Source organism: Loxodonta africana, chromosome 4 (assembly GCF_030014295.1).
Source record: "Loxodonta africana isolate mLoxAfr1 chromosome 4, mLoxAfr1.hap2, whole genome shotgun sequence".
In the NCBI taxonomy this organism is placed as follows: Eukaryota; Metazoa; Chordata; class Mammalia; order Proboscidea; family Elephantidae; genus Loxodonta; species Loxodonta africana.
The window spans coordinates 65372924-65390793 of NC_087345.1; the positions used below are offsets into that span (position 1 = coordinate 65372924).

The window sequence follows — 17870 nt, forward strand, 5'->3', positions numbered from 1 at the left end:
CTGACTGAAAAGACCATGGCTTGGGTCAGATACACCTTAGCTTAGTCTTCAAGGTGACATCTTTGCTTTTCAGAACTTTAAAGAGGTCTTTTGGAGCAGATTGCCCAATGCAGTATATTGTCTGATTTCTTGACTGCTGCTTCCATGGACCTTGATTGTTGACCTAAAGAGAATGAAATCATTGACAACTTCAATTTTTTTTTTCTCTCCAGTATTCAAACATAGTAATAAATATTTCTGTTTGGAAGCACTTTCTTGTTGCTAGACCCTGACTTTTCATACAGTTTTTACTCATAGCAGCCCTATGTACAACAGAATGAAACACTGCCCAGTCCTCAGTCATCCTATGTACAAAAGAATGAAACACAGCCCGGTCCTGTGCCATCCTTACAATCATTGCTATGTTTGAGCTCATTGTTACAGCCACTGTGTCAGTCTGTCTCACTGAGGGTCTTCCTACTTTACTAAGCATGATGTCCTTCTAAATCTCTTTTGGAGATGGTAGTTGTTATTATTCCCCTTTTACAGATCAGGAAAGCAAGGATCAGAAAGGTTAAGTAACTCACTCAACTTATTTAACGTGTTAAACAGCCATTAAGTCTCAATCCTGGATTTAAGCCCAGTTCTGAGTGACTCCAGAATCTACAGAGCTTCTAAAATCTTTTCTGAAATGTCTGTCAGTCAAGACCACTATTCATCCCTTTTCACACACAAGGAAAATGTGAATCTTTATCATTCTGGGACTAGGGAGCAAAATCTTAGCAAAGGTAATTAATGCCAAGGTGTCAATATGCTGGAAAGAACTAAAAAAAAAAAAAAAAATTTTTTTCCCAATATCTTTATGCTTTACGGTGTTTACAGTTGAGATTTCTGCTTACGGTTGTCATCAGTATTTTGTCCAGTCTTTTCTCCTGACCTATGAGTTCAGTTTTGCATTTAAAAATGTCAGTTTTTCCGTGAGGATATGGGATAATTGACATCATCCTATCACCTAGCACAGTGCCTGGAGCCAAGTACACACTCAATAATTGTTTGTGAATGGATAATCAGAAATCACTTAGATGAGGGATTCCCACCTGGGGTCAATGGATGGGCTCTAGGAATGTAGTAACCTCTGAAATTGTCTGTGAAGTAGCTGAGGCTATGGAAGGTATGTGCCTTTCTCTGGAAATAGGGTCTATGGTTTTTATCAGATTCTCATAGGTTACAAGAATTAAAAAAGGTAAAGAAACACTGATTTACATTGTTACAGCATGCTAGCATTGAAGGAGTCCTTAAAATGCTATAATCTCCTCTCTGATTTGGAGACAGATAAAGTTCCAGAGACAAAGTGCCAAGTGTGACTTCTCCAAGGTCACGTGTCTAGCAGGTAGCAGAGTTCGGCCCAGATCGGTGCTATGTCCACTCCATCACCAGTTGCTGTCCGGTTGATTCCAACTCATGGTGACCCCTAGTGTGTTGGAGTAGAACTATGCTCCATAGGTTTTCAATGGCTGAATTTTCAGAAGATTGCCAGGGCTTTCTTTGTAGGTGCCTCTGGGTAGACCGGAACCTCCAACCTTTTGGTTAGCAGCCCAGAACATTAACTGTTTGTACCACCCAGGGACTCCATTACATCATATTACTCCTGAACACACTAATCAGGAGTATAAGGAGATAATCTCCACCTTCTGATAATTTAAAGCCTAATTATACTGACAATCACAATAATGACTTAGATCCACAAAGCAGATTTCCATTTACAAAGCAGCCTCATGTCAGTGTTTCATGCTGATCAACTTGGAGCCTAAAAATCGTCAGAAATTAAAGGATATGCCACCTAACGACTAGCTCCCTTGCTTCCCATCAGTGTCAATTCGTGAATGTTTCTTATCCATATGGCTTTTATATCGCAAGGTCTTTTGCTAAGATTGTTTTTAAATGATCCTTTATTCAAAGCATCCTCCTGACTCACCAGCATGAACTTGGACTTGGCTTGTGACTAATAGAAGCAAACTATTGCCCCCAACAAATCAGTTTAACTGGAGAGTCATGTCTAAGTTGTTGTCTTGTTGATTCTGGTTGATTATCTTAATGTCCTTTTCCTTTCCTAATGCTCTTATTCTACATCTTGGGTAAAAAATACCAACATTTCTAATTCTGTGTACCTCATCTCACAGTGCAGCAAGGCAGGCCTCACAAATTACCTCTCCTTCTATGTGGAGAGCCTCTAATTGACTTAGCATGGTATTCAGCAGGATTTTTTTCTTCTTGTAATAGTTGCTTCGCCTTAGTGAATTGCCTAGATCATTGAGCTTTCTTAGTCCACACATACAACGTCACTTCAGAATTTCTTCTCCTTAACTCTATGATGTTTAAAATCTAGCAAATCTATAATTGGTTTCAGGTAAATATCTTGAAGAAACCATACCTGTGCTTGCCCTATACCTATGGTGAGATATAGATCCATACAAAAACTAATCAGTAAATATGATCCAACAGAGGATAGCTGTGCAACTTGTAGGTGTGAGAAGCATCATGAAAAACTTAATGTAGATGTCAAAATACTGACATGTCTGGATCATTTCATGCATTAGGGAAAAGTGGAAATGAAGACTTGGACGCAGGGTTTGCATGTGGTCAGAGCAGAAATCCCTCAGCGTATACTAAACACAGACCAAGACTGTGCAGACAAGCTATTTGAGATGGGAGTTCAGTTCCTTGAATCTGAGTTCATACATCTTTTCAATGCTCCATTTCATTAATATTTATAATATCCAGTTATAACCAAACAGTAACGATCCCATGGCCTGTTGCTGAATTAAAAGACAGCCCCAAATGAAAAATTAGAATATCCTTAACATCATGCTGTAAATACAGAATTGCCTTATTTTACAATGTTCCTAGTAGGACTGATTGATTGATGATTGAGGGAAAAACCTTGGATACACAGAATTGTTTTTTCTCTTCATGTTTATTATTGGGAGCCTCATGGTCACAGAATTGGATTAATCATAATTCTTAATTCAGGAAACCATCCATCAATTGCCATTTTTATTTAGTTAGTTAAGCATTTCATTGGTAATTTTTTTTAGTGTTATTATTTTTTCTTATTGTACTTTAGATGAAGGTTTACAGAACAAACTAGCTTTTCATTAAACAATTAGTACACATGTTGTTTTGTGACATTGGTTACCAACCCCAAGACATCTCAACTCTCTCCCCTTCTTGACCTTGGGTTTCCTGTTACCAGCTTTCCTGCCCCCTCCTGCCTTCTTGTCCTTGCCCCTGAGCTGGTATGCCGTTTTAGTCTCATTGTGTTTTATGGGCCTGTCTAATCTTTGGCTGAAGGGAGAACCTAAGAAGTGAATTCATTACTGACGTAAAATGCTGTCTAGGGGCTATACTCTCGGGTTTTCTCCAGTCTCTGTCAGACCAGTACGTCTAGTCTTGTGTGTGTGTGTGTGTGTGTGTGTGTGTGAGAGAGAGAGAGTTAGAATTTTGTTCTACATTTTTCTCCAGCTCTGTCTGGGACCCTCTATTGTGATCCCTGTCAGGCAGTCAGTGACGGTAGCCAGGCACCATCTACTTGTGCTGGACTCAGCCTGGTGGAGGCTGTGGTAGTTGTGGTCCATTAGTCCTTTGGACTAATCTTTCCCTCATGCCTTTGGTTTTCTTCACTCACCCTTGCTCTAGATGGGCTGGGAGCAGTGGAGTATCTTAGATGGCCGCTCACAAGCTTTTAAGACCCCAACATTGGTAATTTTTAATAATTAAATATGTATAGGAGAAACCATTACCCAAGATAAAAGCTAGGACCTTGAAAATAATCTGCATTGAATCATATGGCCCCCACCTCATTAATCTATCCCAGGGTAAAGATCATCTTGACTCCTACATTTATCTCTCCTTTGCTTTACGTCTTACATAGTTTCATTGCATATGTAATTCTAAAATTATGAATATTTTCTATTTTACTTGTTTTTAACATTATAAAAAGGGTATTTTTAATGCAGTATGTAATCTTTTGGGAGTTAGTTTTTTTTGCTTAATGTTATATTGATAAGGTTTGTTCATATTTTTGTTTCGATGTTAAGGGAGAAAATCCATATTTTGTATTTTGAATTAAGAGGCAGAAATCAATATCATATTTCACTCTGAATATATACCATTTTATTCATCCAATCTCCTGTGGATGGGCATCCTCTCCCACACTTGGTTTTATCAGGTTTTGAAAGCAATCAAAGGGGGTAAAATGGTATTTCACTGTAGTCTTGATTTGCATTTTCTTGATCACCAATGCTCTTGAACATTTCTTCATGTGATAATTAACCACAGGTGTTTCCTTTTCGTGCATTTTTCTCTTGGATTGTTGATACTCTTCTTGTTAACTTTTTGATATATCCTTGAGTCACCAAGGTATGCTGGAATTATTAATATCACCACAATCATTCATATTAATCACCAGTTAACATGTTTAAGGTTCCATCTTGCACATGACATTTTTTTAGGCAAAAAACAGGATTAAAATGAATTCATCAGGCTCTGTTAAAAGATCCAATTAATCACCCCCAGCAGTGAAACAATCTTTACCTCCAGAAATTTGTGATCTAAAGGTCTAAGATAGGTCTTTTAAATTCACACAAGAAAAATCTACTCACTTTCCTGTACCATCTCGATTGTCATCTGATCAATTGCCCACGCAGATTACTAAATCTTTAGCTATTTTCTGTTCTCTTTTTCAGTGCCTGACAAGGTCCAGGGAGTCAGTATTAGCAACTCAGCCAGGAGTGACTATTTAAAGGTATCCTGGGTGCATGCCACTGGAGACTTTGATCACTATGAAGTCACCATTAAAAACAAAAACAATTTCATTCAAACCAAAAGCATTCCCAAGTCCGAAAATGAGTGCTTATTTGTTAAGCTAGTCCCTGGAAGATTGTACAGTGTCACTGTTACGACAAAAAGTGGACAATATGAAGCCAGTGAACAAGGCAACGGGAGAACAAGTAAGTGGGGTGATTCCAAAATCTAATGGTTGTTTGGACTTGAAGGTCATCAGGTAATAATTTATCTGAACCTTGAAGTTCCTCTGCTTGCTGATCTGTAAATTGCATTCCCAGTAAGTCTCATTTGAGGCTAACATCATTCAGGCAAGTGATGGCCTATAATTATAGAATATTTATTAGCAGAAAGAAGTAAACATAGTGGGGAACCAAGAAGACCGAATATCTCATTTTTCTTCCTGTCCTTGTGTATTTTGGCATTTAAAGTTCTCAACTGCTTGTTTTATCTTATGATTGAGACCATAACTCATTTTATAATTATATTCTGCCAACGCTTAGCATATAAGATTTATGTCAGGGAAAAATTACATTTTTAATAGTTGCTTCCAATTCTTCTTGTTTAATTATGCATGAAGTAATTCAAGTGGCTTATTTGGGGAGGCGAGATGTTTGCCAGTCCCTTGAATGTGATTCATAAGTTATTGTGCAGATAAACTCTGATCAGTCACTTCCCTGAAGTATCTTTTCACTTTCCTCCCTAGTCCCTGATCCTGTGAAGAATCTGACATTGCAGAATAGGAGCACTGAGGACCTGCAGGTGACTTGGACACGAGCTGATGGGGACGTCGACCAATATGAGATCCAGCTGCTCTTCAATGACATGAAAGTATTTCCTCCTTTTCACCTTGTAAATACCGCAACTGAGTATCAGTTCACCTCCCTAACACCAGGGCGCCTGTATAAAATTCTTGTCTTGACCATCAGTGGAGATGTACACCAGTCAGCCTTCATTGAGGGCTTAACGGGTAATTGAACTTGAACTTGAGTAGATGTAGTATATTTAGCACATTGGATAACCCAGGCATTTTGATTGCAGATTTAGAGGGGTAAAAGCAATGGCAAAGGGGATAAAGTTATTTTAACCGTGACAATGAAATTGTCTAAGCTGGGTTAACAAAAGTAAAATTTTATGTGGGGCGGGAGCTTTATAGATGATACAGTGAAATAGCATTGAATTGATGTGAATAGCTGGTGTTTGTGAGGCATACAGATTAAGCATAAATAACTCTGTTGGTTGGGTATCACTTCTTGAAGCTCTGTTAGGAGTGTTGCTATCATAGTTAACATTTATTGATGGTTTGCCACAAAGCAGAACCAAAGTGAAGCACTTTGCGTGTCCTTTTGTTGAGTTCTCACAACTCCATGGTCGTCATTGCCATTTTTCTCATGAGAAAACTGAAACTTAAAGAGGCTAAGTAGTTTGCCTATAGTCCGACAGCTAGAAAATAAGGAAACCAAGACTTGTAATCTGACTTGCCATTAGCTATATTACTGAGCATTCTTCATCTCTACTCATTGACCTTGACCTCCCCTTAAACTTTTCCAACCAATTTCAGTTCAGACAGAAAAGACAGAGAAAAGTGGCAAATCGATACTTTTTCTTCACATGTATTCTTTCAGTAGATGCTGAAATACAAGAAGCAAAAAGCTTTAGGCTGAAAATATTCACCGTTCATTCTCTAAGTAATGGCTTTTAAATTTATTTTCTCTTTTAGTTCCTAGTGCTGTCAAAAATATTCACATTTCTCCCAATGGGGCAACAGATAGCCTGATGGTAAACTGGACACCTGGTGGGGGAGATGTTGATTCCTACTCGGTGTCAGCATTCAGGCAAAATAAGAAGATTGAGTGTCAGACTATCCCCAAGCATGTCTATGAGCACACATTCCACAGACTGGAGGCTGGAGAACAGTACCAGATCGTGATTGCCTCTATCAGTGGGTCCCTGAGGAACCAAATAGATGCATTTGGGCGAACAGGTAAGCATTTACCTGGAGAAAGGCCAAATTGCAGAATGCTTCATAGTTCTCCTATGATAGGACAATAAATGGGCTTAGGCATTTGCTCACAAATCAAAAATATCCAAATTCAAAAACATCTAAATTTCTACAATTCAATGTGGTTTCAACAGCCTTTCTCATCTTTCTCTTTTCATTTTTCTTAATAATAGACATTTTCGGAACAAACAGATTTTAATTTAGAAACCAAACCATTTCAATAAACTTTGCACGTGTTAAAAGATATGTTGTTGTTAGTTGCCATTGAGTTAGCAAGCAAACATTTCATAACTACACAGTTTTCAAAATTTCACCATTTTTGCAGAATTCTTTTTAAGAATAAAACATATACTTATGCCATCTATTTTACCTGTCATAGCTAAAGAACAATTATCAAATGAATGAATGAGGTATCTGTTTAATAATACTAGAATTAATATATTATTTTTTAAAACAAAAATAAGCTACAAGCACCTGCTATATGCCAGACATTTTAAATTTTCTTTAGCCATGCTACAAGGTAGACATCATTATCGCCATCTTACAGATGAGGACAATAAGACTCAGAAAGTTTATGAAACATTACCAAGTATGCATGTAATAAGACCTAGAGATGTAATTCAAATCTAAGTCTGTCTGAATCCAAATCACATGCCCTCTCTACTATGATACAGTAGTTCTTGGATGTCTTCCTTTCTCATGACCATTTATTTAGTTCTGTGGCTTGGGGCTTCTGTACTGTGCCCCTACTATGCCTCTGTTACCTATGTGTATGTGTATATATATATACACACACATTCATAAAAATATGCATATATGTGTATACATATATAATATAAATATATATATATATTTCCCATATCTGACATAGTGCTTGGCATGTGGTTTGAATATATACATATATACCCAACCATGCCAAGCATTAAGCTGGAATATGGGAACTCACTAGCTAACAAGACACAGCTCCTGCCCTCGAAAAGCTTATAATCTAGTGAAGGAGACAGAGAAGTAAAAAGACAATTTCAGTACTATGCTGATAAATACTAAAATCAAAGCAATTATTGAGGACTACAGGAGCAAAAGAAAAGAGCCAGGGAAGGCTTTCAGGGGGATGTAACATATAAACAGAGATTAAGAAGGTATCTAGTTGAAGTGTACATTGATTTGGTTCCACTAGAAGAAGCAAAGACCTGGAGATGAGAGAAAACGTAGCACATTTGGTAACCTACATGCTATTTAATATGTTAGAATAAAGAATGTGAGCCATTGGCCTGGTGAGTAGATCGACCAAATCATAAAGGGCCTTTTTTGCCTTGTTAAGGTATTTAGAATTATGTAGAGCCAGTGAAGCGACATCAGCATGAGACTTCTAGGGGGTTATGAAGGACGTAGTGTGGAGTTTGAAACAATGGGGGGTAAAAGGCAAGGGCGCTGGTCAAGAGGCTGTTGAATAGTGCATGTGAGAGATGACATTGTCCTAGGGTAGTGTCAGTAGAAAGAGTATCAATCCAACAGATATTTATAAGATTTAAGAGACAGAAATTATGAGATTCATGTTTGATTATATGAAGAAGAATCCAGATTTCTAACTTGGACCGTGAGATAGGAGCAAAGGGCAATAAGGAGGATGGGGGAGGAGTTGTTAGTTGTGTTGTTGTTAGTTGCTGTTGAGTTGGCTGTGATTTGTGGAGGCCTCATATATAGAAGAAAGAAATCTTGCCCAATTCTATGCCATCTTCATAATCATTGGTATGTTTGAGTCCATCTGATTGAGGGTTTCCCTCATTTTCACTGACCTGCTGCTTTACCAAACATGATGTCCTTTTCTAGCAATTGTTCTTTCTTGATGACATGTCCAAAATAAACAATTCAAAGTCTTGTCATCCTTGCGTCTAAGGAGCATTCTGGTTGAGGGAGAGTCTAATCGGGGCATCTTGAGCATTGGGTAGCTGCGGAATATCCATAGAGAGACGTCATTTGCAAAAACAGAAGAGACGTGTGAACTGAAAGTTTGAAATTGGGAGTCACCTGCCTATACATGGCAATTCAGACCATGGGAATAGATGAGATCTCCTAAGGAGATTTTGTAGAATGAGAAAAGAAATAAGCCTAGAACATAAAAATCATTGGCAAGTACAATTATTTTTTCTTTCATGTCAAGAGCCATAGCACAAATACAATTATATACTAATGCTTAGATCAAGGCTTGAGGGTTTGACTTGAGTTAATCTTGGGAATAAAAATCTAAACAAAAGATATAATTCAGTCATCTAAACTACATTCATTGAGTGTAAATTTGTTCAGCATTCTTCCACTTTCTAGATATGCAGATATACATCACCCTACATGTTTATCATGCAACAGCAGAGTCTTGTGTGTTGCTATGATGCTGAACAGATTTCAGCAGAGCTTCCAGACTAAGATAGACTAGGAAGAAAGGCCTGGTGACCTAATTCTGAAAATCAGCCAATGAAAACCCTGTGTTGTACATGTTGTCACCATGAGTCAGAGACTGACAGCAACTGACAAAAACAACACCACATATTTTTCAGTGTTACTTTCACTAATCTCTCCACCTGTTCAACTTTAAGATTCTGTCTAAATTCAGAGAAAAATGGAGAATCAAAATTATTATACAGATAATTCGAGCCAAGAAATACTTTCTTCTCTTTACACCATAAAGGCACACAGAAAGTATCAATACAACACAAATAAAGCAGGAGCATTATTGCCTACCTGCAGTTGATTCAGGAAGGATTTTCTCAATTGGTTCTTTTTCTTTGCAGTCCCAGCATCTGTCCAGGGAATAATTCCAGACAACGCTTACAGCAGTCATTCCTTAATAGTACGTTGGCAGAAAGCAGTTGGTGTGGCAGAAAGATATGACATCCTTCTTCTAAATGAAAATGGAATCCTTCTGAGCAACACATCAGAGCCAGCCACTGCTATGCAACATAAATTTGAAGACCTAACACCAGGAAAGAAATACAAGATACAGATCCTAACTGTCAGTGGAAGTCTCTTTAGCAAGGAAGCCCAAACTGAAGGCCGAACAGGTAAGTAGTACAGCTTATTATTTCATATGTGATAGCTCCTTATAAAAACTGGCTGTGTTCATTTTCTATTGCTGCTGTAATAAATTACTTTAAACTTATTATCTCATACTTCAGAATCTGAAATGGTCTTACAGAGCTAAAAATCAAGGGTTGGCAGGGCTATGTTTCTTTTGGAGGCTGTTTCTAGTCCTTTCTAGCTTCTAGGGGCCACCCACATTCCTTGGCGCATGGCCCCCTTCCAGCAATGGCATCACTCTACTTCTGCTTCGGCAATCACATCTCCTTCTCTGACTTTTCTGCCTCCCTCTTTTGTGTACCCTTGTGATTACACTGGGCCCACCCAGATAATCCAGGATAGTCTTCCCATTTCAAGATGGGTAAGGTAAAAGTCACAGGTTCCAAGGATTAGGACATGGAAATCATTGGAAGCCATATTCTGCCTACCACACTGAGCTAATTGATTATTTACTATCTAGGTCTGAGGGGGAGGTGATGTTGATAGGGACATGAAAATGAATTAGACATGCTTCTTGTCCTCAAAAGGTTGACTATCTAGTGGAGAAGACAGCACATAGACAAATAATGGCAATACATTGTGATAAGTTGGTACATAAGAGAAGAATGTCCAACATGCAGGGAAGCATGGAGGTCAGGTGAAACTGAGAAGTCTTCATAAAAGTGACATTGTAGTACTATCATGAAGGATGGAATGATTCCCCACGTGGAAAGAAGGTAGAAGGATACTCCCTGCAGACAGACTATCCTGGGCAAAGGGAGGGAGTTGTGAGAGACTATGGCCTGTCGAAGAAACAATGAGAAGTTGTGGGTAGTTGAAGTGTATGTTGCATGAGGGAAAGTAAGGCTTAGTAGCCAGATTGGGGCCACATTACAGTCTTTGCATGCTTTCCTAAGAAGCTTATTTTCTTTTATTTTGTAAATATGAGGAGGCAATAAACATTTTTCAGCCAGAGTGATTTTTTGTAATAAAAATGTATTCTTAAAAAGGATAAATCAGAGTCAATTGGGATGGAGGGATGGATTGGGTACAGAAGAGACCAAAGGTAGGGAGACCTGTTCATTAATTCATTAATTATTCAGTATGTACTATGTGCTAAGCATGATTCTAAATTCTGGGTATCCAGGAATGAATAAGATAAGAGTCTCACGGCCATGAAGCTTATATTCTAGGAGGGAAGAAGGCAATAAAAAAAAATCAGTAAAAAATACAGTAGGTTGAAACCAGTTACCTTGGACTTGACCACAGCTCATAGTGACTCCATTGTGTCAGAGCAGAACCGTGTTCCATAGGGTTTTCAATAGCTGATTTTTCGAAAGTAGTTCTCCAGACCTCTCTTCCAAGGCACTTCTAGTGGACTTCAACCTCCCACCTTTCGTTTAACAGCAGAGCTTGTTAAACATTTGCACCACCCAGGGATTCCCATAGTAGGTTTATAGTAATAAATACCAAAGAGAAAATTAAAGCAGGGAAGGGGGATAAAAAGTACTGGAGAGTTACAATTTTAGATAGTACAATCAATCCTCAAAGGCTTCATTGAGAAAGTGACATTCGAGTAAACATCTGAAAGTAAGAAAGAGTCATGCAAATATTTGGGAAAGAGTATCTTAAGCAGAAGGGAAAGAAAGACTCTGGTGCAGGAGTATGTCTGACCTGCTGGAGGAACAACAAAGAAACCAGTATGGCTGGAATAGAGGGAACAAGAATGAGAGTAGGTAAGATGTGAGCAGAGAGAGGGTAGTGGGGTCAGGAGACAATTGCAGTTATAGGAATGATAAAGGCCTAAAGCTAAACTAACACAGAGGCCCTCCTGAAGAAGAGTGGATAAAGTCAAAAAATATTTCTGCAAATAAGGTGGCACTTGGTGGCTGAGTGAATTATAGAAGAAGAATAGAAGATCCCAAAGTTTCTACCTTGGATGTCTGGGTAGAAGGTGATACCATTAAAGGAGATATGAGAAGGAGGGAGAGGAAGTGTTAAGGAGAGATATACAGACTTCAGCTGTGTATCAAGTCTGAGATATCCAAATGACTTGCAGAGAATGGTGACCATAGGTAATTGGCGATATGAGCCCTGAGCTCAGAAGAGAAGTGAGCTAGAGGTAAAGATTTGGGCAAAAATGCTAGTTAAATCCATAAAAGTGAGTGAAATTGATTGCTTACATAGTATTATAGAATATAAAGGGGAAAAGAATGGAACCGGGGAAAATACTAACTTTTAAGGGCCAACATTTAAGGGTGCATGGTAGGAGACCTTCAAAATCCTACTTAAGAGTAAGGGAAAGAACCTAAGAAAGAGTGGTCAGAGTTGAGGGAGGAGAACCCGAGAGAAACCAAAGGAGCTGTCCTGTTCTGTTTCCACTGGCATCTAGAGACTTCTGTGGAATACCTAGCATCTGCGTCAGCAATCTAGAGGCAGAGCATTCTAGTGTCACTTGACCATTTTGCTAACAGCAGCACTTAAGGCCAAAGGGGTTGCAAAATCTTAGTATAGACCCTCTCCTTTTTTTTTTTTTTTCAATAGCTTTGACTTTTCCTCTGTTTCTCTTTCCCATATCCTTGAATCCAATTTCATCTTTCTTTATCCACCTATTTTCTTCTCCCCAAAGTCCTTCCCTCCAAAGGCCCTTCCTTAGCTCAGAATGGCACTCAGATAGAATTTTTTCATTTCTGATCTAACTCTTAGTATTAGAAACAACATTTAATTACACAAGTCAGATCAGCATTTATTCTACACCTCAAAAATGTCTGTGAAGATAATTTCCCACTACTACTTTTTGGTTCATTTTTTTATACTTTTCATGTGCAGTTTATTATACACCAGTTATATACTCCTAGAAATAATACTTCAATAATATAAATTGTTTTATAATTAAAAACATTTCTAAAAATCAGCCTATGCAACATGCTGAAAATAAAAGATGAGTACCTTCGAAATAGATGATTAAATAATAAAGTGCAGGAGCCAGACAGGCAGGAGAGCAGACTTTATCATGCCGGCAGAGTCCCCAGACACTATTTAACCCTGTGGTTATGAGACCTGGAGAACTTTTTTTAGAAAAACACCAGTAACTGAGCCGCACTTCAGATGTGTTAAATCAGAATCTCTGGGTGTGACACGCTGGCGTTGCCCTTTTTTTTTTTTTTTTTAATTGTGGAAAATAACTAAACAAAACATTTGCCATTTCAACTTTATTCACATTGGGGTTTTGTTATTTTTAAAATTAACAGTTTCAGCATCAGTAATGCACAGAAATTCATGTTTCTTTACTCTGGGGATTCTGTGAAGTCAAAATTTCTTAAAGGCAGAGACCATGTGTCCTAAAGGCAGAGAATTGCTGTTAGTAACATCTGCTTTTGGTACATCCTTCCAGGCTGTGTCAGGGACATGCCAAACTTGGTCTCACTTACTTGCCCTTTGACTTTTCCAGTCCCTGCAGCTGTCACCAATCTGAAGATCACAGAGAATTCAACTAGACACCTGTCCTTCAGCTGGACCACCTCAGAGGGGGAACTCAACTGGTACAACATCTTTCTGTACAACCCAGATCGCACTCTTCAGGAGAGAGCTCAAGTTGACCCACAAGTTCAGAGCTTCTCTTTCCAGAACTTGCTACAAGGCCGAATGTACAAAATGGTGATTGTAACTCACAGTGGAGAGCTGTCCAATGAGTCTTTTATATTGGGGAGAACAGGTAACACCCGGACTCAAGCAGTAATGTATAGCAAGATAGTTGTCGTACTAGTCACTGACTTTTCCTTCATTTGTTCTTAGCTCCGTATTCTATCCAGTAGGCAGCTTTACATAAAATTTGTGACCTTCAGGCTATGGGCCCTAAATCAGACTTTGATTATATACAAGAATGGTTTGTGGCAAGTTTTTGCACTGACTTCTGCTCTTTTTGGTGGTTTAGTAGTTAAGTGCTACAGCTGCTAACTAAAAGGTCAGCAGTTCGAATCCACCAGGCATTCCTTGGAAACTCTATAGGGCAGTTCTACTCTGTCCTATAGGGTCACTATGAGTCAGCATCGACTTGATGGCAACGGGTTTGGTTTTTCTTTTTTGGTTCTCCTCTTTTGCCTCCATTTGCATGGAGTCCCTGGGTGGCACAAATATTTAAATGTTCAACTACTAATCGAAAGCTTGGTGGTTTGAACCCACACAGAGGCACCCCAGAATGTCCTGGGGATCTGCTTCTTCAAGGTCATAGCCTTGAAAATCCTATGAAGCAGTTCTTCTCTGTAATTCACGGGGTCATCCATGCAACCTGACAGCAGCAGGTTTGGTTTTGGGTTTTGCTTGTCTCATGGGGTTTGATGAAAATGAATCTGGCTTCTCTACTTCCTGGCAAACTGGTAACAGAGGGCAGTAACCTACTGTGGTTGGATCTACATGATATCCTTCAGATTTCTACAAGAAATAGACGGAGTGGAGGGCAGGTTCAGAGAAGGGCAGCGACAAACTGAACAAACAAGGAACTACTGCTGAGAATGGGAAACATAGTCTAGTAAAATGAAAAGAAAGAGTTCCAGGAAAACGAGAGAGAGGAATCTCTCTGGGCTGCGAATAAGAAATTGAATTTACTCTTTTTCCATAATTTGGTCTCTTCAGGCTCATTTGTATCCTGTTTTTTTCTCATTTGACAGTAGTTTTTGGTGCTCCCCTGCCCAGCCCTCTGGGCTCACTACTGGGAATGACAATGACCAAAAGACAAGGCCCCTGGCCTCTTAGAGCTCTACACTGGGGGAAGGGAGGGGACAGAAACAGACTTCAGAATTTTAAAAGATGATTTCCTTTCTCCTATCAAGGAAATTGTGTACGTGTCAAAGAGTGACTTGAAAGGGAAGACATTTTAGCTGAGACTGAAGATGAGGGGAGCCATTGAAGACCACATCCTAGGCATGCACCAGAAGTTCCCCTGTATTTCGAAAGGAATGAAAAAGAGCAACTATAAGCCTAGACCATGAAGCCAAACCCACTGCTGTCAAGTTGATTCCAACTCATAGTGATCCTATAGGACAGAATAGAACTGCCTCATAGTTTCCAAGGAGCACCTGGTGGATTCAAACTTCCACCTCTTGGTTATAGCCATAGTTCTTAACTACTACGTCACCAGGGCTTCCAGACCACGGAGAGAGTTACCCACGAGTTGCCATTTCCCAGGCAACCAAAAAAAAAAACCCGTTGCTGTCAAGTCAATTCCAACTCATAGTGACCCTGTAGGACAGAGTAGGACTGCCCCACAGGGTTTCCAAAGAGTGCCTGGTGGATTTGAACTGCCAACTTTTTGATTGGCAGCCATAGCTCTTAACTACTATGCAACCAGGGTTTCCCCAGGCAGCCTTCCCTCTGAAAGTCCCCCTTTACCTGCTTATTAATGTTTAAAATTCCTCCAACAGGGGGCAGTAGTCTTTACTTTCCAAAGAATCATGAAGCTTAAAAAAACCACAGGGCAGGTGGCACAGTGACTAAATTTATACAATGGCGGAAGTAACCGTTAACACTTCTTTTCCCCAGACATGTTTTGACAAGAAAGAGCATGAGAGAACTGAAAACCTATAGGAGAGTAGAAAGGAAGTAAAGAGACCCAGGGAGGGTTGTTACGGGTTGGGGACCACTAATGAGATGGGCCAGCCTGGGAGGGACTAAGGCCTTTTATGAACTTTTCTAGGGCCTTTTATAAGCTAAGTTATAAACTGCTTGCCCATTAGTAATTAATCATTTGTGAAGATTTCATTTTATGTGTTTAGCAGAGTACATGTGGCAAGCATATAAAAATCACTCACTCTTTTGTTTTAATTTACACCACATTTCTCAAAATGAACACCTGCCCCTAAACCTAGGTGGCCTTAAAGGTAGACAAGATCTGACTTTCCTATATGTACTACCCACCCATATACTGAAATCAGCTCTTATTTTCACCTGTGGGCCCAAATGCCTTTGTTCCTGTTTTGTTCTCAGTAAAGGTTTTCCTTCCGTTTAAGTCCCAGCCTCCGTGAGTAACCTCAAGGGGTCCAATCGGAACATGACAGACAGCCTCTGGTTCAGTTGGAGTCCAGCCTCTGGGGACTTTGACTTTTATGAGCTGATTCTCTACAACCCCGATGGCATGAAGAAGGAAAGCTGGAAAGACAAGGACCTGACCGAGTGGCGTTTTCACAGCCTTATTCCTGGAAGGAAGTACATGCTGTGTGTGGTAACCCACAGTGGAGATCTCACCAATAAGGCCACAGGGGAGAGCAGAACAGGTAAGATGCTCAGTTGCCAATGGCCAAATTCTGGTAGGAAGTACCTTCCAAAGGCACATTTTAATTATTATTTTAGTGACAAGAAATAAAATCAATAATGACATGCCATGTGCTAGCCCTGAACTTGGGAAGGCAAAATGGCACAGTGGATAAAGAACACAGACTGGTCAAAAAGATCTAGGTCCTTAGCTCAGGCCTACCATTTCCCTGTATGAAGCTGGGAAAGTTATTGAGCTTTAAGCCTCAGTGTCCTCATCTGTAAAATAGGGATAATCATACCTATCGTCATTGCCTTGTTATGAGCAGTGCTTCCTAACCACTTTTATATCTTGGGCATGCACAGATAATATTAACATCTGTATGCTGCACTGTGTGCTGAAATGGGCAAGGCTGTCTGCAACTGGGCATAATTGCCTGTGGACTCCAACCCTGCCATTCCCAAATCTGATGGAATCAATATCTTTGCATACTTGTTACCCACGCCACCCTGGTTAGCAGAATTAAAGACAAAGTACTTAAAGTACTTGAGGACAGTGTCTTACACATAGTAAACACTCTACAAATGGAAGCTTCTATTATAATATCATTGTATTATCTCTTCCTACAAAGAACATTAACAGTATGTCTAAAGTCACTCAGCTATCGTTATTTGTCTATGTTATCATATGGTTGTAATTTTCCCCTTTCTTCTACATATAGCCCCAAGTCCTCCCAGTCTTATGTCATTTGCCGATGTTGCAAACACATCCCTGGCTATCACCTGGAAGGGGCCCCCGGACTGGACAGACTACGACGACTTTGAACTACAGTGGTTCCCCCAAGATGCACTCACTGTCTTCAACCCCTACAGCAATAAAAAATCAGAAGGACGTATCGTGCACGGTCTCCGTCCGGGAAGATCCTATCAATTCAGCGTCAAGACTGTCAGCGGAGATTCCTGGAAAACCTACAGCAAACCAATTTTTGGATCTGTGAGGACAAGTATGACATGTTTTGCCACTCTTTTCAGATAGTGTAGATAGGAAGTATATGTTGCAAAATCTTATGCTGATGAGGCTTGGTTTAAATTCACATTTTACTTGGAATTGGTTGAACTGGAATTCAGACAGAAGCCTTTAGAGACTTGCTCATTCATTCAGCATCAACAGCAATTTACAATACAGAAATAATCTCTGCCCTGATGGAACTCACAATTAGGTGGGAGATACTATAATTAAACAGACAATTACATTTGAGGTATGATGAAGGAAGTAAATGGTACTATAGAAACATGGTAGAAGCATCTAATTCAATACAAGGGGACTTCCGGGAAGAAGAAACATCCAAATCAAAACATAAAGAAAGAGTAGAATTCACCAAGTGGAGGTGGAGAAAGAAATGGAGAATAATCCAGGGGGAGAGAAGAAAATATTCCAAGACCGAGGGAGGAGAGAAAGATCTGTTAAGAGAGGAACAGAAAGAAGTTTAGTTGGCCAGAGATAGGGCACAGAGATGAGTAACTCGTCCGAAAATTCATTTCAAGAATGCATAGTAAGAATGAAAGAACACATCTAAGTGGAATTTGAATCCAGGCAGACCAATCTGTACTTTTAACCTCCGTACTACTCTGCCCCACCTTCTATCTGACTTCTGCTACTTGATTTCAGTGCCCATATGTGCATTTGTGTTTCCAGTCACCTTGGCACCTGGTAATTACCTAAAAGGACAGCATTTTACCTTTTAATGTT

The 17870-nt window shown here is 39.5% G+C and overlaps 1 protein-coding gene across 4 annotated transcripts in view; it reads left to right on the plus strand.

Annotated features, from left to right (window-relative positions):
• PTPRB (protein tyrosine phosphatase receptor type B) overlaps positions 1 to 17870 on the plus strand; it is a 139216-nt gene that overhangs the window by 76967 nt on the left and 44379 nt on the right. For all 4 annotated transcript variants that reach the window (XM_003405594.4, XM_064283873.1, XM_064283875.1 and 1 more), the window contains 7 exons: positions 4725 to 4988; positions 5528 to 5791; positions 6542 to 6805; positions 9610 to 9879; positions 13326 to 13589; positions 15880 to 16143; positions 16843 to 17124. In XM_003405594.4, the coding sequence (XP_003405642.3) occupies positions 4725 to 4988; positions 5528 to 5791; positions 6542 to 6805; positions 9610 to 9879; positions 13326 to 13589; positions 15880 to 16143; positions 16843 to 17124 (1872 nt within the window). The remainder of the gene's footprint in view (positions 1 to 4724; positions 4989 to 5527; positions 5792 to 6541; positions 6806 to 9609; positions 9880 to 13325; positions 13590 to 15879; positions 16144 to 16842; positions 17125 to 17870) is intronic.